Source organism: Myxocyprinus asiaticus, chromosome 18, assembly GCF_019703515.2.
Source record: "Myxocyprinus asiaticus isolate MX2 ecotype Aquarium Trade chromosome 18, UBuf_Myxa_2, whole genome shotgun sequence".
Lineage (NCBI taxonomy): Eukaryota > Metazoa > Chordata > Actinopteri > Cypriniformes > Catostomidae > Myxocyprinus > Myxocyprinus asiaticus.
In genome coordinates this window covers 4,318,224-4,345,000 of record NC_059361.1, presented here as the reverse complement: position 1 = coordinate 4,345,000, position 26,777 = coordinate 4,318,224, and the positions used below count along the sequence as shown (strand labels likewise).

At 34.7% G+C, this 26,777-nt stretch overlaps 2 protein-coding genes across 3 annotated transcripts; one reads left to right on the top strand and one right to left on the bottom strand.

The window, feature by feature from the left end:
- Positions 1-3,058: 3,058 nt before the first annotated feature.
- On the top strand, positions 3,059-13,130 carry LOC127456279 (GLIPR1-like protein 1). Of its 2 annotated transcripts, none has more exons than XM_051724694.1 (5): positions 3,059-3,367; positions 6,255-6,494; positions 6,715-6,830; positions 7,183-7,268; positions 12,197-13,130. In XM_051724694.1, exons 1-5 carry the CDS (start codon positions 3,188-3,190, stop codon positions 12,325-12,327), a joined length of 753 nt encoding a protein of 250 aa, XP_051580654.1. In that variant the 5' UTR covers positions 3,059-3,187; the 3' UTR covers positions 12,328-13,130. The 2 variants fall into 2 exon arrangements, with proteins under 2 accessions (XP_051580654.1, XP_051580653.1); XM_051724693.1 differs by having other exon boundaries at positions 3,059-3,394.
- Positions 13,131-21,903: 8,773 nt separating this feature from the next.
- On the bottom strand, positions 21,904-25,486 carry LOC127456287 (B-cadherin-like). The gene is made up of 5 exons (XM_051724703.1): positions 25,455-25,486; positions 25,224-25,373; positions 24,965-25,120; positions 24,827-24,853; positions 21,904-22,813 (listed from the first exon to the last, which is right to left on the bottom strand). Exons 2-5 carry the CDS (start codon positions 25,338-25,340, stop codon positions 22,787-22,789), a joined length of 327 nt encoding a protein of 108 aa, XP_051580663.1. The 5' UTR covers positions 25,341-25,373; positions 25,455-25,486; the 3' UTR covers positions 21,904-22,786.
- Between the last annotated feature and the right edge of the window lie 1,291 nt (positions 25,487-26,777).

The window sequence follows — 26,777 nt, the reverse complement described above, 5'->3', positions numbered from 1 at the left end:
AACCTTGTATAAAATGTATGTAATATTAATCATGATAATAATAAAAATAATAAATAATAGTTAAAATGATTTGAATACTTTAATATAATAGTTCACATAAAGCATGCTAGAAAAACTTTAGGGTTAAATAGATATTCTAATTGTTAAAATATAAATACAAATCTTGAAAATAAAACTAGATGGAAGCCTGAATGAGGACAAAACTACCTAAAATAATAATAATAAAAAATAACAACAATAATAATAATAAATGGTTCATATAAAGCATGCAAAAGAAAACTTCACAGTTTTGCCAGATTTTATAGGTCTATCATGATTTCAAATGTCCCATTTTTGTGTGTATATATGTATATAGGGTTAAATAAATATTTATATTAATTAGGGGCCAAGCACTGAAGGTGCGTAGGTTAGTCCGTTAGAATTAGTATTATTATTTTTATTATTATTATTATTATTCCTCCCCAATAGAAGTCTATGGCAGCCTATAGAACCGTTTGTAGGAAAATGGTGAAATTTGGCACACTGATAGAGATGGTCTTGAATAGTCCCCATAGCAAATTTGGGACATCTAGGACAAACCATAGCGCCACCACCAGTCCAAAAATGCAATTTTCTTTTGTGTGTATCTTTTGAACCGTTTGTTCTAGAAACAACATTTTTGTCTGATTACTCTCCTTTTAATGTTTCAAAAGAACCCCCATACATTATAACTCATTACAGTAGCTGCCATATAGGATAATGATGTTTACAGTTTAAAAGTTTCACATCCTTCAAATTTTGTCTGATTTGTCAAAACAATGACTCAAAATAATCACCAGACCGAGCTGCACAGAAATGATGGTAAAGAATTTTGATTTTCAACTTTGTTTAAAAGTTACGGCAGAGCAAAGTTACGAGGTTGATGTAAAACTGGATGTGAGGCTGTATCTCAGCAACGGTTTGTCCTACTAAAACCAAACTTGGTATGCCTCATGTGGACATGCAGAGTTTCGTGACAGTGCCACCTATGGGTCAAGAAATTTGAAAAATTGCTTTTTTTTCCCCAGTAACTTTTGAACTGTATGTCCTAAAATCAAGGAGTTTGGTGTCTGTGGATTCCTTAGGTCATGCAGATTTCAACGATACCAGTTTTTCCCATATCGGCCATACTGCCTCTTCACCATATTGACATTTATTAAAAAATGATATATCTTTTAAATTCATTGTCATATTTAAAAGAAAATTGGTATGCATCATCAACATCATGTCCTGATGATACACAAGCAGTTTAGAGATAGCGCCACCTATAGTTCAAAAAATAACCTACACTTGTGTGCTCACTGTAACCTCAGAAAATCTCTTGTCCACTGAGTGGATATGTTAATTGAGTGGTTCAGTGTGTTAAAGCACTGGTTTATTGTTTAAAGGGTTTTGGGTTTGAGTTCCCACCTCTGCAAGTCATTCTGTAAGAAGTTTTGTAGTTCTGTTGCAAGGCTTTTCCACAATCAAATTCTGAATTTGATCTCTCTTGAAAAGTTACTTCAATACAAAGTTGATCATGGTGACTTTAGTGCTTTGCTGTAAAAAAAAACTTACATACATACATGCCATAGTATGTTTCTTTTGGTGGCTGTTAGCCCAGCGGCTGAATAGAGCAGTGGTTAGAGCCATGAATATTCAGATGGAAAGTTCCCAAAATTATACCCTCCTCAGCAAGCCATGCATTAGAAACGTGTGCAGTTATGGAGTTTTTTGTACTGTGCTTACTGAATGGAGGCTGGACTATTCCTAATCAAATGTTGATTTGCACTTTTGATGAAAATTTACTTGAATATAAAGTTGATCACAGTAAAAGCTGTGTGTGGTGCAGTGGATAGCTCACTGAACTGTGGAGTGTAAAGGTGTGGGTTCAAATACATCTGGGGGCAATGTTATCTATGCTTGCTCTATGAGATCTTTGGGTTGTTCAGTGGTTACCATGCTTGGCTCTGTAATTGCTGTTTGCAGCTATATTAATATTTAAAATAAAACCAGATGTGTAAATGAGGACCAAAGTACCCAAAATAATAATAGACATAATAATAATAATAATACATTGATAAAAATAAAGCATGACACAAAAACTGCCCAGTTTTGCCAGATTTTATAGGTCTATCATGATTTCAAATGTCCCATTTATGTGTATTTAGGGTTAAATAAATATTATAAAATGTTTAAATATAAATCTTAAAAATAAAACCAAATATGGCCCTAAATGAGGATCAAAGTACACAAAATAATAATAGGCCTATAATAATAATAATAATAATAATAATAATAATAATAAATGGCTAAAATAAAGCATGATACAAAAACTACCCATTTTGATTTCAAATGTCCCATTTTTGTGTATTTAGGGTTAAATAAATGTATATAATTTTAAAATACAAATAGAAATCTTAAAAATAAAACTAGATGTGGGCCTAAATGAGTAGGCCTACCTAAAATTAAACATTTAAAACTGATTGGACTAATGAATTAAATAAATAGATTTTGTTCAGATTTTTCAAAATTCCATAAAACACAACAAATATTGTTTTAAAAATATCAGCTTTCAAGAAATGAGTAGGCTGCTGCATTAAAATATTTTTTCCTTAAAATCCCACATATTAATTTAAATTTTAGCCTAAATCGCAAATTAATTGAATTTAAACTATTATTTAGCTAACAGCCAAAATTAGCCTACATAATACTAAATGTACTTTTTAATTAAACAAATTAAAATCTTTTTTTTATCAATAAAATAACATTTTTATTTTTATAAAATTATATTATATATTTTTTATTCTTGTACTTTAAAATAAAATAAAAAAATGTAATTTTTAAAATAAAAATTTTCATTAATTAAAAAGTTATATTTATAAGTCTATATTTGGACAAAACTGCGCGCGTGTGTGCTTGTTGTGCGTGAGAGATAAAAGTGTCAAAGAGTCCCGCGCATCATATTTTTCGTGACATGGTGGGTGGTTCTGTTTGAATCATTTAAAAAGACCCTGTACGGAGAGATACAGACAGAAAGAGACAGAGAGAGAGAGAGAGAGAGAAAGAGAGTGAGAGTGGGCAAATTCACGGCACCATGACGCACAGTTCGGCGCATATCCTCCAATGATGCTCCGTTGACTCTCTGATCCAGAGGAAAGCAGCGCGCGGCTCAAGACAGGCTTCTGCCATGGACTTTCTCGGCTGTCTTGTCTTATGGATATCGGTTCTTCTGTACGGCACCTGCGGGGTTCTGGCGCTTATACGCAACAATGGAATAACAGAACCGGAGTTCATCCGCAGGTGTGTGCAGGCGCATAATGCGCATCGGCCGCGCGTCACTCCACCTGCGGCCAGCGCGCGCTCCATGGTAAGACAGGTGTTCAATTACATTCAGGTATTTGTTAATCATATCATACATGTTGCATTGGCTATGCATGTTTTTGAAACGATAAGCATCTCATTATCAGAGCAACCAATGTCATATTTATATGCTCATATTTATTGGCGCATTTGAAAGCATCTTGTTTACTCAATCTGTTCACGGTCTCTCAGTCTTTCTCATCAGCTGTTCCTCATCTTCGTTTTTGCATGTATATGTATGTTTGTAAAGACAAACCCGTGATAGCATACATTATTAAATTAATATTATAGCACCTTTTCATCATGATATATGGTTCACGTGCCTTTGTTTTGTGTCTAAGTGTTTGGTTTATGTAGGCCTACCCAGTAAACAGCTACTCACAATAAATCACTCTGGTTGTCATGGTAATAGAGAGATGTTTTTGTATGAGGGGTGTGTTTTTCCAATTTGAGGAGCAATAAAAGGCTCCTTATTGTGTCTGAGTAAATCTGGATTATTATGTCTTTTTTTTTAAGTAGGAAGAAGGTTCTGGAAGGGTTTCCTATAGGCAATAATAAACTCATACTTTATGCATATGTCCTATTCTCAAATAAATCTTCATTAATGATCATTTTAAATATATGATTTATTTGGTCAGATAAGTTGTGGATTTAAAAATGGATATAAAAATGCAAACATAATTTTATTTTAATAGTGGATTTATTTGATTCAAATGAGTTAAATAGTTTACTTTAAGTGTGTTTTATTTATTTATTTATTTATTTATTTTACTGGTATCCAGAGATTGGACAAGGTTGACTTTATCATAATGTTTTCTTCTGTAAAGGCTTAAAATCAGGTTGTAGATCAAACATGTATTAAGTACCATATACTGTAATTTTAGGGTTAGGGCTATGATTGGTTAAAATATTTAAATAATGTGTAAAATATGATCAAGATCATAGAATTTCTAAACCAGTTATACAGAATTTAATGTGTCATCTAAAGTCATCTTTATACTGCAAAGGTGGCACAGAAGGCGCATCTGAAGTGGCATGTATACCAAGAAAAGATGCATTTACACAAACTGTTTAATGCTGCTCAGATTTGGCACAAATGCATTTACACACCAATTAAAACTGTATAAATAATGTTATGAGATGAACGTTTTAAATCTAAATTTATGAGAATAAAAATACTGTATGAAATGAATGAAAACATAAAAATAAAATGTTAATATGAAACTTAATTTCAAAGTTTAATCCTCTTGTTGTGTTCAGAATCTGCATACACCTTTTGCAATCGCGGGTCAATTCAAGTTTATAAATCATTCATAACCCGATGGTTTTCATCTAAAACTATATTGTAAGTTCTTAACTGTTCATACATGTAAAAAGATTGATATTTTTGGCATGTTAACTGACAAATATAGAAGTTATTAATTAATATATATTTTTTAAAGAAATAATAAAATATAGAAATTCTTTGACATTTCAAAATATACATAAATTACAGCAAAACCAGTGTGATACATGTGAAGACATACTTTTTTTATCAGCGTTTCTGTGAAATTTTATCTAAATATAACATCATATACAATTTATATTAACATCTAATGTGAGAATTACTAGTCATTTTAATTAATTTCCTATTACTCATGACTGCTCAATACAACTTGGTGGTCAAAACATATTATTTATTAGCTAAACTTCATCAAAACAACTTTACAACTCAGTTATACAACATTAATACTTCTTTACTATGTTTTTAAGCTAAATCTATTCTATTAACTTGCATGAACTGCTGTAAGCTGGTTGTGCATCAGATGACTGCAGAGTAAAATATGAACAATTTCCTCTTTCAAGCCCTATTTAGACTAATGTGTGCATGAACTTTTGCTCTCACCACACTCCCTTTAGACAGTAGTACCTTTGATTTAATTTATTTGTTATGTTTGTTACATCTGTCGTGTCTGTTTTGTACAGGAATGTGTGTGTGTGTGTGTGTGTGTGTGTGTGTACATGTTTATACTACATTAAATGTCCCCACAAGGATAGTAAAACCTGAGATCACCTATCTTGTGGGGCCCAGCCAGCGGTCCCCATGAGGGAAATGTCTTATTAAACATACTAAATGATGTTTTTTTGAAAATGTAAAAATGCAAAAAGGTTTCTGTGAGGGTTAGGTTTAGGGGTAGGGTTAGGGGATAGAAATTATCATTAGATCTGTATAAAATGCATGGAAGTCTATGGAGAGTCCCCACAATGATATAAAAACAAGTTTGAGTGTGTGTGTGTATGTGTGTGTGTGTGCATGTTTGTAAACAAGATGCAGTCCCAGTGAGAGACAAAAAAGTGTGTGAGAGAGTATGGGAAAGATGCAAAATGTAAGTGAAGTGTTTATAAGTAGAAATCTATCTCATAGAAGTACAAAAAAATCGACATATTATCATGTGTAAAGCCACAATTAAAGCCCAGGTCAAAATTGACTTGGCAAAACGTATTTTTTTAAAAATGGTTATACAGTATCTCTCAAAAATTGTATTAAAAAATCTGAGAAAAATGTAGTATGCATATTTTAATAATCTTGACAAAGTCCCAAAGTTTGGTTCCCGTACTAAAAACGATGTGGTATTTAAAAATTATTATCTACCTCTCCCGGGTCAAAATTTTGTTTATTACCCAAACACAATATGAGGGTTAAGGCTGCTCTGATGCTGCATTTCATTTATCATCAGAAATGCCTTTGATATAAGGGCTGAGAAGGCTTAGACCAGGCATAATTTAGTCTGGCTTTTATGCGGCATTGCGTCTTCACTTAAATTTTGAGCACGCACAGAGCAGCCTGTGTAAAGACGCCTTAATAACATTGATTTTGTTTACTGTTGTGCTGTCATCTGTGTCTGTATCCACAGTCTTGGGACAAAGAATTGGCCAAAGGTGCAAGAGATCGGGCGAAACACTGCAGGGCCTCTTATAACCCTATGCTGGCACATTTCGGGCACCCGTTGTTCGGGTGGATGGGGGAAAACATCTGGCTGGGAGTTCCATTCTCGGCCTTCTCGGTGGAGAATGCCATACAGAGATGGAGCAAAGGAGGTGCTTACTCGCTCAAAAGCAACAACTGTTCGAGGTTGTGTGGACAGTATGCACAGGTGTGTTTTCACAGCTCTTCACCCTTAATATAAAAAATCTTGCATGCAGTGGCATTTATTTTATTTCTTACTAAAGCAGCTTTAAAACACAGTTCATACAATTCATTTATTGAGAATAATTTGGAGTTTTTACAATCAGATATTGTAATTTCAGCAGTGGCAGTATGTATCTTTTTCACTTTCTCTCATCAGTTTTGTGTCCATTTATTCTATGTTTCAGTTAATGTGGTCTACAAGCTTCAAGGTGGGCTGTGCTGTTAACGTGTGCTCGAAAGGAATCGAAAACTTCTCCAGCCACCCAGAATCCACCATTTTTGTGTGCAACTATGGCGATACGTAAGTTAGACTCTGGATGACCATAAGAAATTGTTAGGATGTAAACAAATATTCAAGATTGGGGGTGACCAAATGTTAAACTTTAAAAACCAACCATTAAAATATATATATATATATATATAATCAAACACTATTCTGAATATTCTGGGGTCACGCCTCCTCGATATCTGTTTTGGTTACAGCCCTTCATTGCTAAAATTCCTGGATGTAAACATCCCATTTCTATCTCTATGAAATGCATAGTATTTGATTCTTGTTTGATCTTTGGTAACTGCATTCATGGATAAAGTCAAACAAAAATATTATAGTACGATGTCTGCCTCTTGTGGTAATGTTATTTTACCTGTTCTAGGGGACACGTTCATGGTGTTACTCCATATATATCAGGTGTGGCGTGTAGCGGGTGTGGATCAGAGATCTGTCGAGACAACATCTGTAGTAAGACCAGTTGCAATGCACAATAATGAAGCATCACAATAACACTCATACAACAGATCTACTACAGTTACACATCATTAGTGTAATACACTGCCTGGTCAAAAAAAAAAGTTGCATACTTTAATATTTCCTTGGACCGCCTTTAGCTTTGATTTTGGCGTGCATTCGTCGTGGCATTGTTTCGACAACCTTATGCAATGTCACAACATTTATTTCCACCCAGAGTTGCATTAATATTTGGCCGAGATCTTGTATTGATGACGGGAGAGTTAAACCACACCATAAAGTCTTCTCCAGCACATCCCAAAGACTTTCAATGGGGTTAAGGTCAGGACTCTGCGGTGGCCAATTCATGTGTGAAAATGATTCCTCATGTTCCCTGAACCAGTTTCACAATTTGAGCATGATGAATCTTGGCATTGTCTTACTGGAATATGCCCATGCCATCAGGGAAGAAAAAATCCATTGATGGGATAACCTGTCATTCAGTACATTAAGGTAGTCTGACTTCATATTATTGCCGCATAACATTGCTGAGCCGAGACCTGACCAACTGAAGCAACTCCAGATCATAACACTGCCTCCAGAGACTTGTACAGTGGGCACTATGTATGACGGGTGCATCGCTTCATGCACTTCCCTTCTTACCTGACGCGCCCATTGCTTTGGAATAGGGTAAATCTGGACTCATCAGACCACATGACCTTTTTCCATCACCAAGTGTTTTAGTGATCTCCGATCACAATCATTCAAGATTTATTTCCGACCAAATTTCTTCCGCAAAGCTGACGGTTCACCACTCTTAACCCAATTCCAGTGATTTCAGCAATCTCCTCAGTTGTTTTCTTTGCTTGATGCAGGCCAGTATTTTGCCCCTTCTGAAACACAGTAACATATTTTCCACGACCATGGGATATGTCTTCTGATATGGTTGTTTAAGAAATGAGAAGCTACACACTGCATCAGTTAGGGTTAAAAGAACTGTTGCCAGATGAAACATATTAATCACTGCAATAATGATCCAATCAAAGGCTCTTAAGTATCTGCTTATTTAAATCCAAACGGTGACTTCTTTTTGGCCAGGCAGTGCAATAAAATGCAAAGACTCCTTGGCACTTATTGCAGCCTTTGCATGGACCATCTGAAATTAAATTCTAATTAAGATGTGATATTTGTCGCATTCAACTAAGATCATCATATAAATATAGAAACATTGCTTAATGGGTTTCAAAATACAGTATGAAAAGAGTTTTAAGAATATTGCTGGAATAAAACAACAACACACTCTTAAAATTGAATAGTTGCAGTTGTCTTAAAGGATAAGTTCACCCAAAAATGTAAATTCAGTGATTGTTTACACACACCTGTGTTGTTGTAACCCTATATAACGTTCTTTCTTTTTCTGAACACAAAGGGAGAAATTGTGAATAAGTGTTGTGCTCAGTGATGTCATACAATGACAGTTTATGGTGACCACCTCTTCAAGCTTCAAAAGAACACAAAAGTATAATTCAGAAGTCTAATAAATTATTCCATGAGACTCATGATTGTTATGAAAGCATACGATAAAGTTTGGTGAGAAACAAACTGAAATCGAATGTATTATTTAGTAAAAATGTTCACTGACCGTTGATCTCCTGTGCGTGTTCATGATAGGGCACGAGAGCAAGAGTTCACACAGACCCCTCGCGACATTGGGGCGTTCACGTGAAAATCGTTATGTTTATCAAAAAACAGGTCCTCCAGAGCAGTGGTTCTCAACCCTGTTCCTGGAGGCCCCCCAACACTACACATTTTGGAAATCTCCCTAATCAAACACACCTGATTCAACTCATCAGCTCGTTAGTGGAGACTCCAAGACCTGAATTGGGTGTGTCAGAAAAGGGAGATATTCAACCCCAATTCCAAAAAATGCTAATAAAAACAAAAATGAGTGATTTGTAAATGATAATCACCTTTTGCTATATAAAAAGCACTACAACTACACATAATATCATGTTTTACCTTGTGAATTTCATTGTTTTTATTTAATTTAATTTTTTTATGTACAGTAATTTCAAATCAGATGAATGCAACACGCTCCAAAAACGTTGGGACAGTCGAGTGTTTACCACTGTGAAACATCACTATAACTTCTAATAGCACTTATTAAACATTTGGGCACTGAAGACACAAGTTTTAAGTTTAAAAAGTGGAATTTTCCCTCATTCATCCATTATGCAGGTCTTCAGCTGCACAATTGTACGGGGTCTTCGATGCCGTATGGTGCGCTTCATAATGCACCACACATTCTTAATTGCAGATGGTCAGGACTGCAGGCAGGCTAATCTAGCACCCATACTCTCTGCTTATTTGGCCAGTATGTGGTTTGAAGTTGTCCTGATGAAAATTCTGGGATGTCCCTGGAAAAGACGGTGCTGGATGACAGTATATGCTGCTCCAAAATGTTTACATATCTGTCTGCATTAATGTGCGAGTTACCCATGCCATGGGCTTTGACACACCCCTGGCCCATACATACTCTTTGGCCCGGAGAACACGAAGGCTGGTTTTTCAGAAACTATTTGAAATGTGGACTCATCGGACCAAAAAACACAGTTCCACTGTTCTACTTTCCATCTAAGATGAGAACGAGCCCAGAGAAGTCAGCAGTGCTTCTGGACAGTGATGATGTATGGCTTCTCCTTTACATAATAAAGACTTATCTTGCATCTGTGGATGCAGCGGTGAGTGGTTTTGACTAACAAAGGTTTACTAAAGTTATTAATGTTCATGATATCCATTACAGATGAATGATGTTTTTTAAGACGGTGAAGTCTGAGGGATCAGAGATCACGTGCATTCAGAACTGGTTTTCATCTTTCCCTTTACACACCGAGATTTGACCAGATTCCTTGAATCTTTTAAATATATTGTGCACTGTAGAGAGTGAAATGCCCCAAATCCTTCCAATTTGTCTTTTGGGGAACATTGTTCTCAAAGTGCTGGATTATTTGCTGAAGCATCTGTTGGTAAATTGACAAGTAAATTGATCCTTGCTCTTGAAGGACTAGGCTGTTTTTGGAGGCTCCTTATATACTATGACACGATTGCCTCACCTGTTTAACATCTCCTGTTTCACATCGCCTTGTTATTTCAACTCATCAAATTGTTATTAGTCTTAAATTGCCCCTGTCTCAACTTTTTTGGAGCATGTTGCAATCATCTGATTTGAAATTACTGTACATTTTCTGTACAAGGTAAAACATCATATTATGTGTAGTTGTAGTGAGGATAAATACAAATCACTCCTTTTGTTTTTATTAGCATTTTTCAAACTGTCCCAACTTTTTCGGAATTGGGGTTGTACAAAATGTGCAGTGTTGCGGGGCATTCAGGAACATGGTTGAGAACCACTGCTCCACAGCGATATTAACAGAACACAACACAGCTGCACACAAAACAGAGAACAGAACTTACTAAACATGTCTGAAGAGTTTGTAGAGGAAGAATCGCTGCATTTCTATGCTCAGCTGGTCCAAAAACTTTCCAAAAAAATAAGGCTGTGGATGACCTGTTTTTAGATAAACAAAATGAGTTTTCGCTTGAACGCCCCAATGTCGCGAGAGCGCTGCGTGAACTGTTGCTCTCGTGCGCTGTCATGAACACACACAGGAGATCAACGGTCAGTGAACATTTTCACTAAATAATACATTAGGTTTCAGTTTGTTTCTCACCAAATCTTATCGTATGCTTTCATAACAATCATGAGTCTCATGGAATAATTTATTAGACTTCTGAATTATACTTTTGTGTTCTTTTGAAGCTTGAAGAGGTGGTCACCATAAACTGCCATTGTATGACATCATTGAGCACAACATTTTTCACAGTTTCTCCCTTTGTGTTGAGAAAAAGAAAGAATGTTATATAGGGTTATAACAACACAGGGGTGAGGAAACAATGACTGAATTTAGATTTTTGGTGAACTAATCCTTTAAAGAGTTATTTACCTGATCTTACTCTTAAAAATGACTTTCACTGGTGAAAACACAATATCGTCAGCATTATTCATTAAAACAAATTAGGGTTTTTCAAACTTTTTGAAACCAAAGACCCCAAATAGGATGGTCCACTTGCAAAAAATATAAAAGCACTATATATTTTAATATATAAAAACTCTTTTATACTGAGTAAGAAAATAGTAAGCATGAAATTATAAAGACAATTTGTTGTTTGCCAAATAATGGCTTGTGTATCACCACTGTACTGAAGCCAAAAGAAATGAATATATTATTACTATAATACTATTAATAATGAAAATATTACCTGAAAACAATTACTTTGTATGAAGCTTTTAACCTTTTCTACATACAATTAAAAAATAAAAATTCATTTAATTGAAATTAATTTAGCCTTTTTATGTGTGTGTGTGTGTGTGTGTGTGTGTGTGTGTGTGTGTGTGTGTTTTGTGTGTTTTTTATTTTTTTATTTACATTAAATATTATTTACATTTTCCGTGGACCCCTTGTGGCCCAAGTTTGAAAATACATGATATAAATAATATTTGATACTTTAGAAAATATCAGTTCATGTAGATTGTGTTACAACATGAAGTTCATTTTTTAGGTTAGCTGACAAAACATTTTTTACAATTTACATCACCAAAATGTCAGTCTACAATGAAAGGGGTCCTGACGCACTTATTAATTATTTGTAATATTTTATTAATATCATATTCATTTAAAAACAATCCTTCACAAGTGCACTACCTAAAAAAACCTTTAAAGCTATAACTGATTCATTTTCAAAATACATTTCTGTTTATTGTCTATTTTCTCAACTATTTACTCCTTTGCATATTTTTGAATACACTTTGCCTACATTCTCCCAGTATGATGTCTTTTAAACATTCATCTTGCTTAGATATGACTGGATGCATCTCTTTACAGGATATGATTGGTTCCCTGGGTGGGATTATGGCCCCACCTCTTCAGCCCACAGTACTTCCTATTGGCTGACTAATCTTGGACTGTGTCTACAAGGAGTTTGCTGGACACTCATCTATTATGCAACACATTAATATGATCCTGTGATCCTGTTTCTTAGCATCTTAAAGGGAAATTTCACCCAAAAATGAAAATTCTGTCATTGTACTCACCCTCAAGTTGTTCCAAACCCATATGACTTTCTTGTTCCTTAAAAAACAAAAGGAGATATTAGGCAGAATGTAAGGCACTGGATTTGGAAAGAAATCAATGTGAGTAAATCAGTAATTCAGTTTTCAGCAATTGATAGTTTTTAAATTAAAATTGACTGAAACAAAGATATAATGTGAGAAAAAAATCTACCTATAGCAAATATATATTTCTGTTGTGTGTAACTCTTACTTTAACTCTTAACTCATTTATTTTAGTGGCATAAGCATTATTTATTTAACATAGAAAAAAGTTAAAATTAGACAAAATAGAATTGTCATCCTTCATGTTACAAACTATGATAAAAGTGATAGTTAAATAAACTTTTATTGATATTTTATACTCTTACTAGTTGTCTTCTGTGTGATTTTCTGATGCTCTTTTAAGGTGTTACAACCTCTCAGAATTATGTGTGAAGTTGTTTGTGAGATTAGTGTTGAGCAGATACACATCATAGAATTCAACATACTGTAGTCACGACATGTTCTTGATGATTTTACAGTCGCCATGGAAACGGTTGTACGTATAGCACACTGTAGGCCGTGAGTGTGAACACGTATGAGTCATGAGCTATGAATTATATTTTGAAGTAGTTTGTTTATTTTTCTGAGTAATCAGTCAACAGTCCAGTATTTTAGTATGAGTAATATCAATATCAGAGAAAATGAACACGAGAAGTCTAGTTTAAAATGCATGTGTCAAGTTCTTAGAAATGTAACTTTTGTATTTATGATGATTTAATTTTTTTAAATATTTTTTTATATTGACTATACACAGTATACCATCTTAAAAAAATAGTTTAAGTGACTCTAAAATGTAAAGTGGTTATCTCAAGTATAAAGTAATAATACCTGAAATACATAATGTAAGTTATTTTCTGAGTCAAGGCAAAAATATTTTGAATTGTGAATATTTGGAAGTTTTTAGAGTAAATCCATTTGGGTCAGCGTTCACATTAATTATATATAATTATTAATTCTGACATATGAAAACCTGAACTGCTTTTTAAAGAAGGAATATAAAAAGTTTATGCCAAATCACTTTTGTTTGCTTGTTTGTATTTTTTTTTTTCCTTTATTATAATCTTGACAGTTACATATACAAACATACTAATACTAATACTAATAATAATAATAATAATAATTAAATAGAACATTTTAATCAGAAACAGAAAACATGTTCATTATAGAATAGGTGTATTCAATTCATGTCTGTATGAAATATATATTTTAATGCATTATTTTATTTAATAAATTTATAGATTCAGACAATACAAATGATCTTACAGTAGTAGCAAATTATAATACACACACACATATACACATCTTATTAATTATTTTCAAAATCTTTTTCAAATGAATGTTTTTTTTTTTTTTTTTCTTTAACAAATATTTATTTTTGAATCATGAATATAATGTTAAAAGTTTTTTGGGGGGTAACTGCATTTAGGGTCTCATCGCCACTCACTTTCATTATGTGTAATGATTAATTCTGACATCTGAAAACCTGCAACAATTTGTTAAAGAATTGATATTAAAAGATTATGCCAAACCACTTTTGTTTGTTTTTCTGCCTTTTAATAAATATTTTCATTTTTTTTCTTTATTACAATCCTGACAGTTACACACACACACACACACACACTATATATATATATATATATATATATATATATATATATATATATATATATAAATTAAATCAGAAATTGAAAACATGTTTATTATAGAATATGTGTGTTCAATTCTCAAATAAAATAGTTTTCAAACACATTTTTGTATGTATATTTGTTTATTTTTATTATTATTATGATTTTTTACAAATATGAATGTTTGAATCTTGAATATAATGATGCTTTTGGGGGGGTAATCGCATTTGGGGTCTCAGTCACCATTCACTTTCATTATGTGTAATGATGAAAACCCAAACTACATTTTTTAAAGAATATTAAAAAAAGATGTCAAAACACTTTTATTTTTCTGCCTTTTAATAAAGACTTTTTTCTTTATTGCAATCCAGACAGTTAAACTGAAAATACTTTTATTTAAATCAGAAACTGAAAACATGTGCATTATAGGTGTATTCAGTTCATGTCTGTATGAAATATATATTTTAATGTATTATTTTATAACTTAATAGATACAGGCAATAAAAATGATCTTACAGTGGTAACAAAGTAAAACACTTTGACTACAAATACACTGTACAAATCTTAATAATTATTATCAATAGTTTCAAGGTAAAAAAAATTAATATTTTTTACAAATATGCATTTTTGAATTGTAAATATTATGATGTTTTAGACGATTATTGCATTTGGGGTCTCAGTCACCATTCACTTTCATTCTGAGTAATTCTGACATTTGAAAACTGAAACTACTTTTTTTTTTTTTTTTTTTTTAATAATAATACAAATTTTATGCCAAACTACTTTTGTTTGTTTTAATGCATTATTTAACCAGTTATTAGATCCAGCCAATCAAAATGTGCATGACATCATTGGTCCACCACCTACATGTTCCTTTCACAGCGTCTTTGCAGGAACATCTGAAAAAATGATGAAACACAGACATGCAAAGTGCTTATAATAAAAATCACAAGTCATGAGTCTAGCCTAGACTTTGATGAGTGTCTGACTGAGCTAAAGAGGTTCCTCACAAACTAATGTAACTAGTCTAAAACAAAGACATATACTGTATATACTGATTCAACATGTTTACAGTTGACAAGTTTGAATTAATCCTATGTGATTCTGTTGTGTAGAAATGCACAAAACATTTGTTTCAAGCTTGATCGGTGCATTTGCAACAGAATCCTGCCCTCTTGCTGCCTGTAATCTGATTTGCTTCACAATAGCGTCCTTGTCAGTGAGTGTAAGAGATTTAATGACATACTTGTAAATCTAGGCCAATCTAACTTATTCATGTCATGAGAAATTCAGCAGGGAGTTTGAACTGCTATTCACACTTTTGCAGAATTACGGATATAGGACACCAATAACCTGGAGCTGCTGAAAACTTTCCTCAGACATTTATTTATGGATTTGGCAGCTGAGATCCTTCTACTGAAATGAGTGGAACTGTGTTCTGACTGGATCTGTAGATCTACATTTGGATATGCTCTTCATGGTCTTCATCTTGGTTGCACTAATCCCAATGCTGACAACTGCAAGAGGAGGCCAAGAAAGACAAACTCAACAAGGCTTCACTGCATGTACAACTGGAGCTCAGACAAAGATGTTCAATTATATCCAAAACGCTAAACATAATGAAAGACCTGAGAGCATCAGTTTTGACGTGAACATGGATGATGATTACAGAACATTAGCTGGGCCTGAATGTAATGAAATTAATTGTAAAGATGATCATATTGTATATAAGGATCCTGAGATGGATATAACTGGCATGACGGTTTATCTGCACAGGTTAGATGAACCGAATGGAATGTGATGGCGAATGCAAACATATTCCAATGGATAAATCTGATTCTGTTGATCCGGCTAATACATCTAGTGGAGATCCTGTGGTCACCACACATCTGGGGCAACTTCTGTATGCAGATCTTCCTGTAGGCGCCAAATGCTGGGCTCCACCTTCTCCCGTGTCACCTTGGTCGTACACGTATGATGCCACTTTTCCCCGGCCTGCATGCAGGCGTGTGCTGGAGAGTTATCTCAGCAGTGTCCACCAAAGGTATGTCATATTCTGCCGATCATGACAGTTTATAAAAGCTTCCACTAATCAAAACACAGCACCATTTAGTCTCAAGCAATCATATTCTTTATATTGACCTGAATATATATATTTAGATTCATTAGTGTTGTTATTGGTACTTGCTAAGCAGTATTGGGGAGTAACCTATATTACACGCGTTGGCTACTAGGATGCGCAGGTGTGTTTTGCTTCCCTCATCTTTGAAAATAGACTAAAAACTATACCGCAAAATCGATGAGTATTTTACAGTAAAAATCATATAAAATCCTCACAGTATTTATTAAGCATCATTTCTGTTGAATAGTCAGATATACTGTGAGGGAACCTCATTTTGTCATCCCTATTACTCTGTGTTTGAGCTGAGGTGAGTTTTGTAAAATGTTCTGGAGCACTTTATTAACTAAAACTAGCGACGTTACTAACTTAACTACATAATCAAATGCACTTACTTCTCATATGTAGTGCTGGAAACAGTGAATCCAGGCTCTTGTTATATCTAGACTGGACTACTGCAATGCTCTTCTGGCAAGACTTTCTGCATGTACATTCAAACCTCTGCAATTGATCTAGAACATTAATGAGCCCAAGAGAGCACACATCATGCCTCTCTTCATCGATCTGCACTGGTTGCAAATGTAGAATGAATCGGTTGTTTTGGAAAGTTCATGTAAACAAACCGGTTCAAATAACCAATTCACTCATATTTAGCATTGGGAACTCCAATACATATCAGAGTTCCCATAAATGATTCACACGAGCCTCAGCTTTAAAGGGACATTGCCAGAAATCACTGTCCTCTTTTTTGACGCAAAATATAGTATTTAGTTAATTGCTGCTGCCTTTTACTATATTTCAACTCAGGGAGTTGTCTAGTTTTACATTAACTATAAATGTATGTTTTATTTACGTAATATTGTTACCCTAATGATTTAATGTCACTCTATTTAAATATACAGTAACTACCAGGTGAAATTGTTTAATTTTTATTGCAGAATTAGACTAAATAATATCATCTGACTATTATACATTTCCTTCTGTAAATAGCTTCAATGTAGGTAGCTACTTTTTGTTAGTAACTTAGAGTAACTTGACTTCAGATTAACTACTTTAAAGGGGTCATGACATGCTTTTTTATTATTTTAATATGTTCCTTGAGGTTCACTTATACTATTAGTAAAGATTTTTGCACAAAAAATGATAATTTTCCACCCTTATTCCTGAACCTGTCAGAAACACATTGTTTTGGTGCTGCTTCTCCTTTAAGACTTGACAGTAAACGCCCACTGTTCTGATTGGCTCTCTGCTCTTGACTGACATGCTCCCTCTACTTGCTATCTCTCTACTGGGCAGGGCTACGGAAGTGATTAAAGGTAAAGTAGGCACTGATGTGTTGCTGTGGAGGAGGTCAGATGCAAATGTCTACCACAGTGTGACATCACAATGTGGAGGACGTTGAGAACGAGTCGTTTTGTCAGAGCTCAAGCCCAGTCCTTTGCTCGAACCACTCCATTATAGACAGCACGCCAAATCAGTTTACCTTAATCCGCTCCAGGACAATATGAACCAGTGAACTCGTGAACTAACATACTGAGCAATCAGCCAAAAATGAAAATCTATTCACCCTCTTGGCCTCATGGAAAGTCTAATAACACTACAAGATGATGAAATTGTAAGAAATCACACAAGTTGGATCGTACAAAACTTGTTAATAATAACACTGTTATTACGTTTTTTTCAAGTTGAACCTCCTAACTCAAACATAAACCTAACCCTAAAGTCTAACTGCTTAACCAAATCCTAAACCCAACCATGATTTTAATAGGAAAATAATGTTTGTGTACCACTGAAGAGAACATTGGGGTTTGGACAAGCTATTAACATACATGACTCATTTGTATTGCATAAATAAATATGGCACGAGTAACCAAATGTGTTCACATGAGCTAGAAGAGATGAGTATTACTCAAACCAGCCCGTCTGGCACCAACAAAGACCCGAATATGTAAGTGTTTGGGAAAATTACCATGCATTTCAGGGTTAAAGTTCAACAACTTTAAATATCCAATGTACTGTAAATGTTAAACAGGTTCTGATAAGTACATACTATAGATAAAGACTGTCATGACAAACTTTGATGTTGGCTTAGCAAAGTTTAAACTAGTTTTAAAACTTTGATGTTTATACAGACATTACAGTAAGACATCAAGCCAGATAGATAGATAGAACAAAAAGAGTGATAGATAGATGGACAGATATATATATATATATATATATATACATATACATAGATAGACAGACATATAGAAAAGCAAGTGAGAGAGCAACTTAAGCAGATTAAAGGCCTTGTGTGTGTCTAATATTTAAATTTTTGACATATTAAAAATGACTTCAAGGGATTTCCTTATTTAAACGTGTCTAATAAAGTACATAATGTTTTACTTTAATCATGGATTTTATTTTTATTCAGGAAACAATCAATAAACTATCCTTTTTATTTTTCTGCATTAAAAAAATAACAGATTTAGTTGGGATGATGGGTCCTGAGCAGTGAAGACGTCCACTTTTCTTAAGAAAAAAACCCAACTACAGTAAAATGATTTGGTTTCTCAGCATCTTCTGCACATTTGAGTTTTATCCAAAAGTGGCTATATATGAGGTCCAGATTTTGACAATTGAGGGACTAATACACCACTATTACAAAAGGTGCAAACAGTTATTGATGCTCAAGGAGGCAGCATAAGAAGAACCAAAGGGTGCAAACTTTTGAACAGTATGATTTGTGTAAATAAGAGTACATTTTATGTTATGTAGCTTTTGAAGGGCAGTACTACATAAAAATATAATCTCTTACAGGCTATATGTATACATTCTGAAAGGGGTGTGGAAACTTATAAAAACAAAAGGGTTACGCAAACATCTGCACTTAACTGTATAGTAGGGTGACCAGACGTCCCCGTTTGCTAGGGACAGTCCCGGTTTTTGATGGTCTGTCCCCGACTGGAGCTGTCCCCTTTTTTAATGAGTGTTCAAAACAGTCCGCAAAGTGAAAATTTATGCCAAGAAAATACATGGCAACAAGGTTAATCGTGTGCTGTTTATTTTGACCAACAGAGGGGGCTACTCGCTATAGCAGTTTAAGTCATTTGTCTTCCTTTACTGATTACTTGTTTGCACCAGTTTTGCCATTATACTGGACCAGAGAGCAAGTGCAACTGAAAAGAAACATCATTATCAGCTTCTATGTGAGGCACATACTAGCTATGTTATAAAGAAGTTATATTGCTATGTATTATATAAAATTAATGCATTTAAAATAAGAATATGACATTAATAACATGGGAAAATAAATGAAATGTATAACAAAGTATATGCAACGAACAACAATAAATGTAAGTCATCACATTACAGCATAGATTACATTGTGCCTTGCTGGGAAACAAGTGACTGAAATGAAGCATCATATTGCATAAGAGTTGATCATAATAAAAGGTATAATTAAGAAAAACAGGTCCATAGGCGATAACGGATAGAAACAGTAAGGTGAAATAGTGTAGTAGTAATAATAATAATAATTACAAAGTGGAAAAAAATCCCCAACAATACGAGGCATCTAAGGGGGGCAATCAGCCCTTCAGAAATGAATTTCAGGCCCTGATAGAGTGTAAGTGTTTCATATGATTTCAGTTGTAATACGGAGGGAAATGGTAGTCAAGTGAGCTCATTTCTTTTGAAATTCCTCTGCCAGTTTGCGAGCAAGCAAGTTAGCAGCCTACCGTCTTACTTTTAGGATAGTACCAGGTAAAGTTGAAGGACAACAGAAGGAATTTTAGAAGACAGATGTAAAGAGTGTGACCAAGGGCAAGGCCCCTGTGCTGTAGAGTCAGCTGCAATAATTCCTATATTCAATCATTGTTTATATATGTTGTTTAGTTCACTTTTATGCCACAGTGTCATCTACTGTATACAGTGTTAAAAAGAATGAACTCATATGTAACAGAAGACAATTAAAAACGATTCATCACATTACTACATTCACCCTGGTCAAAATACATAACATCCAAACTGTCCCCGTTTTTTCATTCATTTACATTTACATTTATGCATTTGGCAGACGCTTTTATCCAAAGCGACTTACAGTGCCCTGATTACAGGGACAATCCCCCTAGAGCAACCTGGAGTTAAGTGCCTTGCTCAAGGACACAATGGTGGTGGCTGTGGGGATTAAACCAACAACCTTCTGCTTATCAGTTCAGTGCTTTAGTCCACTACACCACCACCACTCCAATTCATAGATAAGTAACATGAAATTTCAATGACATATTTACCACTGAACTAGAAATGTCCCTGTTTTTCATTTCAGAAATCTGGTCACCTTACTGTATAGGCTATATAGTTTGTGAAAATTTATATTTTATTTTAGATTGGTTTTTTCTTCACGATTTAACCACATCTTAGCTTTTTTTTTAATGTACAAATTCCATGTAGCCTATCCTATCCATATGATGTCATATTGCATGTGTAATTATGAAATGACTTCACAAATATTCACAACATTGTAACCAAAACCCACATCTGAACATATAAGTGCTGGTACTATGTAAAAAGCGCAGTGTAGCTGTCTAAATGTGAAATTGTCTGATTTACCTCCGTGCTCCTAGGGAAATGAACATTACAGAAAAATACTCGCTTACATATTCACATGCTGCACGAAGAAATGGATCGGCTTCGTTCAGCTCATTGTTGAAAATTTTTCTACTTGTGCTGACTGACAGGATGACAAAGAGTGCGCGCCAAGCGTATGACATCATTGCCATGGTATCCAGATACATTTCAGCAGATTTGCAGAAAGACTAGAATGAAAGTCTCGTCAAATCAACGTGCAACGCTTCGAAATTGCTTCTCTTCTCTGCAAACGATACCAAAGACAATAGCGAGAGGTAAAATGAGTACATCAAAAAAAATCAGTGAGCCTCCCAGCTGAAACCAGGACATAATTACAATGTTTAGAGAATTGTCGGGACACCGGGACACACCTCTTAAAAACGGGACGTCTGGTCACTCTACTTAAACACAATGAGAAAACAATCCCTCATACAACATTTAATGCCATGACCTTATGAATTTAAACTTATGAACTTGTTGCTCCAATTTAAGACCTTTTTAAGGCCTTATTTTGCGGAAGGGCGAATTTAGACATTTTAAGACTTGAAGAAACCCTGATAGCCTACACAAAGTGTTTTAAGTTACAAGTATGTCGTTTTGTGGTTTGACAGCTTGAACGATGCACATTCAATGCTACATAGAGAAATTGCATAATAAACGTCGCCATTTATAATTGATCAGTTTGCGCAGTTACACCAGTTTCATACCCTGACCTGAAAACTCAAGTGTCACTTTGTTCATTCTTGAAGAAGGGAAAAACCTTGGTAACTTTTGTGTGTACTGTCTGCAACCCGAACTGCATCAAAATGCCCTGTGTTTGATACCTGTGCCGTGTCCTACCCGCGATGCTTCTCGCCCGGTGTGCGACCGCCTTAAATCAGAACAGTCTTAAGGTCTATGCTGAGTTTGGAGGATGTATCTTGAATATGCAGAGTTACAATCTGATAATTTTGGTTTTTGTTTACAAAACATAACATAAAACCTCCAAAACTAGTCAGTGAGGAATGTCATACCAAGATCCTTGTATCTTCAATTTCTCTAATATGCTAATATTTATTTGTTATCAGATTTGATATCACTCCTCTATGCACACTCTACTCCCAGAGAGGCACTGTTTCATTAAGATCACATACTGTTCATTCTAGTAATGTTGTGATCAGAGCATGCATTACTCCTCCTCTCCTTCTGCATACATGTCAGCCAATCTTCTGAACGGAGACCCCCAGAACTGCAGCTGCTCATAGTCCTGATCCCCTTTACTGCTGGATGACTACAGAGAGCTGAGATCCTGCATCAAGTCAGTTTTATTTGCATAGCGCCTTTCACAACATGTATCGTTTCAAAGCAGCTTTACAGAAGATCATGCATTAACAGAAAATGAAACTGTAATATCTATAATGTCTTAGAGTCATCATTGTATAGTTTGATCAAATACGATTGTGAATTGTGTTTAAAAATAAGTAGTTAAATAATAATTGTAGGAGCCCTCTCCCTCGCAACCAAACACCAGCACAGAGTCATATGGTGCCACATAGTGCTCATCGTTTGCAGTGTATAGATTCTACACAATCACACATAATTAGACATGTATATAAGCCACCGTCCGTTGCTGTGATATTACCAACTAGGACATGTTCCGGCAGAATACATACATCATAAATTAAGTTTCCAATCTCTTCTTTCTCCTCTCAATGTTGCTGATAGAAGACCACAGGTAAGGCCGTTGGGGCAATGTCTGTACAGAAAACCTCAGGTCCCCTATGCAACAAGCTTATATCATATTCCTGTCACACAAACACAAACAACATAAAACTGAGCACTAAAGGCTTAAGAACAGTAAACTGCTTCAGTGGAAGAAGAACAATGGAAGAGGATGTACACCTGGTCTTCTTCCCCTCCTCCTTCCTCATATTGTCCCCGTCTTCTTCTTGGTGGATAAACTGTTTCTGCTTTCCGCCACTTTTCCTCCTCAGAAGGAGAAGCAACAGCAGCAGCACTGGGGAAAGAAGAAATTAAAGGACTTTCCAATGAAAAGCACTACTCTTTAATACTCTTAAATTTGCACGCTGGCTCAGGGGCCGGTTGCACCAGACATGCGTACATTGAAACTCGTACTAGTTAGTGTAAATGGGCACTAAGTTACAATTTACACACTACTAAATATTTGAGCATTGCACCATTAAACTTAGGTGAAACGTAACCTTACATATAACTAAATATTTGCAGAAGCCTCCAACCAGGAGTAACGGTTGGAATAAAAAAGCAAACAAAATGTCATCAATGATCTCATGTTTCCCATGACAGACTTCAATCCTTTAGACATATATTAACACCGTTTACATTTACAATTGAAAACATTATGTAAAAACTTGTAAGCGGCTTCTCAGCATGAAACTGTTCTAAACCGTTCATTTTCCAGTGCGCGTTGCAGTCTGGCATGCCAAGTTTCAATAAATACAAAATATATACGATACTACAATTAATAAATATAGTCTATATATTAGTATTTATTTATTGCCCCTTGTTAACTTCTGATACAGTTCCTGAACATTATTATTTACATATTTAAATATACTATTTATTATATTTACTGCTAGAACATACACAGACATACTGAGTTAAGCATGTGGTGAACATGCTGCTGCACAATTATAAAAAAAAACAAGACATGCTGCATCAAGCATATATGACATGCTGCTGCACAATTAGACATTAACACAATCCCCCAACAAAGCAGGGAAGCTGCACAAACAGATAACAAAAAACACAACCCCCAAAACAAGCAGATCTACCGCCATTACTTGTGTACTGCTGCTGCTCTGAAGAGCCATGTGCACCGAGTGCATGCTAGCTAGGTGTGCCTTTGCCTGCTTGGCCAAACGGCATAACGCTAATGAACTAAATCTGTATCCGTGCCTCAGCCTGCTTGGCCGAATGGTTTAATCGGCTAGTGACCCGACTCATATTGTGTACCTGGAAAGCTTATTTAACTAGTGACTTAACCTAGCTATGTGTGGATTTATTTAAACGAATGACCTAAGATAGTGATTTGTGCCAGTGCCTGATTTGGTTATGGCTTACCTTGATAAAGACAGGCTTCTTTGTGTCATGGCCAAAAGCAGACCTTATCATGCAAGCTGGTGATAAAAAAGCCCCAGCAACCACCTGAGCAAATTGTATTTTCAGAGAAAACTCTGGCAGTGCACTGCATAGAAACGGCTTACTTGCAAACTGAGCAAATGTAAATGTTAGGCAAAGAGTACGCAAGTTGACAGGTTACCCATTTACATGTCAAAGAACCTATCAGCTTACACCATGTGAGCTGATTGGCTTGACACAAATGAGAGGGAGCTGACTGGCTAACAGAAAACAAAATCAAAGAACCTATCAGCTTAAGCCAGAGTTTCATGCCTGAATTTAGTAATTTTACCAAGCCGTTATGCACAGCTGGTTCAACCCTAACCAGGTGCATACTATTTATTTAATCTCGTATACAATTACAAAACGCAGCATGTAGACTAGTGATAGACTGATACATCATCTATGCCACTTAATAGATATCTTAACTTCAAAGGGCACATTTTCTATTTTCAAATATTTGAGTGAATTTTGAGTAATTACTGTCTAAAATAAATGTTCTGTAATTAAAGTAACTGTGTACATTTGAAATATTATTAAATTGTGTTATATATAGTGTATAATTTATATATATATATATATATATATATTCAGAAATATACAGTATATTAATTGTTATACTTATATTCAGGATTTATAACTATATATTTGTATTATTACTATTTTTCCAGATTATAGAATATATTACTTTATATTCAGGTTTATAACTATATATTCAAAAGTAATATTTTATATAACATTATACTGTAAATAATAATTTCCTTGTTGGCCCCTCTATATTTATAGGTTGTTAAAGCTGAAGTGTGTAATTTCTGCACCACCAAATGGAATTGCAAAAATAAACATTGTTTTCAAACAGCTTTCAGAATACCTTGTTGTGTTGGGATGGGATGGGATTCTGGGTCAAAGTGACAACAAATGATAGAGCAGGTCACATTTACATGTGAACTACATATAACTCATTACATATGAATTACATATACGGACATAAACTGTCTGAACTACTTACAATGTATTCTTGAGTTTCCTCTCTGTTCAGTTCTTTGGTCACAGACAACATGCCTGAATATTTGTTCGCTGTGAAAAGACCTTTGGGAGGTCGGTCAGCTCCAGTGCCTGAGATTTCATAAATCATTTTCATTGAGTTGGCAGCAGTGGACTTCATCTGTGGAGCGAATAAAACCAAGAATTCCACTTATGTCAAACAGGAAAAAAAAGGACAAACGTTATGAATTAATAACGGTATACAGAAGAGAGGAAAACATCACCTTCACCACTTCCTTTGGGAACGGGCCTTTAACATATTCTGGAATATTAATGGATGGAATCATCCAATCCCCTTTTCTCCTGATCATGCTGACATATGACTTGGGTGAGACCAACATTCGAACATTATGGATTTCTGGATTTTTCGCATTCTGAATTACATATTCAAAAATTATTTTAAATGCTTAAAGCTTTCAAACTTAATATTCATTCGTTTTGAAATGATCACACACCTGCCAAAGAGGGGTGCATGAATAGCCTCCACTTTAATGATCGCTGTAAACTCTGGTATGATATCTCCCTGGATTGTGAAAACCACCTGTTAAAAAAATTGATCAACACAATTATGTACCATTTAACATGTGATTTCATAAATTCAGAACACTAAAATAAAATCTTAGTTACTTGCCAATCCGTGACTTTTTAATCTACTGTATGATATTGCTTCCATTACACAGAAACACAAAAATATTGATTCACTGTTTTATTCTTTACCTAATCAACACCTACAGACTCTACAGAAGGAATTGTACATTCTATAATTAAAAAATTATACATTACTGAATATATTTACACAATTTCTATGTTGAAAGGATTTCAATTTACATGTTAGACATGTATTCAATCCATTAAGACTTTTAATACTTTTACAGACACATTTATAAACACACATATTTAAAACATTCAGATAATCAAATAACATTAACACACACACACACACACACCGATCAGCCACAACATTAAAACCACCAGCGTCTTGGAATAGTATTCTGAAATGCTGTTCTTCTCACCACAATTGTACAGAGCGGTTATCTGAGTTACTGTAGACTTTGTCAGTTCGAACCAGTCTGGCCATTCTCTGTTGACCTCTCTCATCAACAAGGCATTTCCATCCACAGAACTGCCGCTCACTGGATGTTTTTTGTTTTTGGCACCATTCTGAGTAAATTCTAGAGACTGTTGTGTGTGAAAATCCCAGGAGATCAGCAGTTACAGAAATACTCAAACCAGCCCATCTGGCACCAACAATCATCCATGTGATTATCTAATCAGCCAATCATGTGGCAGCAGTGCAGTGCATAAAATCATGCAGATACGGGTCAGGAGCTTCAGTTAATGTTCACATCAACCATCAGAATGGGGAAAAATGTGATATCAGTGGTTTGGACCGTGGCATGATCGCTGGTGCCAGACGGGCTGGTTTGAGTATTTCTGTAACTGCTGATCTCCTGGGATTTTCACGCACAACAGTCTCTAGAATTTATCAAATTTTAGCTTTTGAAAAATGTTCAAATTCAGTCTATTCCATCAATTAATGTCTTGAAATTGCATACATTGTTGCATATGTAATTTTTGTTAGATTTTTATTGTTTACTTGAATAATTTGTACTATTTACAAGTATTTACATGGATATGTAGAACACATATGAAGACTTAAATTTATGTTTTTCCCCGTTGTGAAGTCACGGAGCTACACCAATTAAATTTGCTAGGATATAACAAATGTATTAAATCTTTAGTTATCAGACATAGAGAAAGAAAATGTCAATTATAAT

Bases quoted from the DNA above. Each gene is read 5' to 3' on its own strand.
- LOC127456279 (XM_051724693.1), top strand. From the start codon at position 3,188: ATGGACTTTCTCGGCTGTCTTGTCTTATGGATATCGGTTCTTCTGTAC. The intron at 3,395-6,254 runs GTATTTGTTAAT...CTGTATCCACAG, and splicing joins AGGTGTTCAATTACATTCAG to TCTTGGGACAAAGAATTGGC. The intron at 6,495-6,714 runs GTGTGTTTTCAC...TCTATGTTTCAG, and splicing joins TGTGTGGACAGTATGCACAG to TTAATGTGGTCTACAAGCTT.
- LOC127456287 (XM_051724703.1), bottom strand. From the start codon at position 25,340: ATGTTGGTCTCACCCAAGTCATATGTCAGCATGATCAGGAGAAAAGGG. The intron at 24,854-24,964 runs GTAAGTAGTTCA...ACTTTGACCCAG, and splicing joins AGGAAACTCAAGAATACATT to AATCCCATCCCATCCCAACA. The intron at 22,814-24,826 runs GTATTCTGAAAG...TTCTTTCCCCAG, and splicing joins TCCCATCCCAACACAACAAG to TGCTGCTGCTGTTGCTTCTC.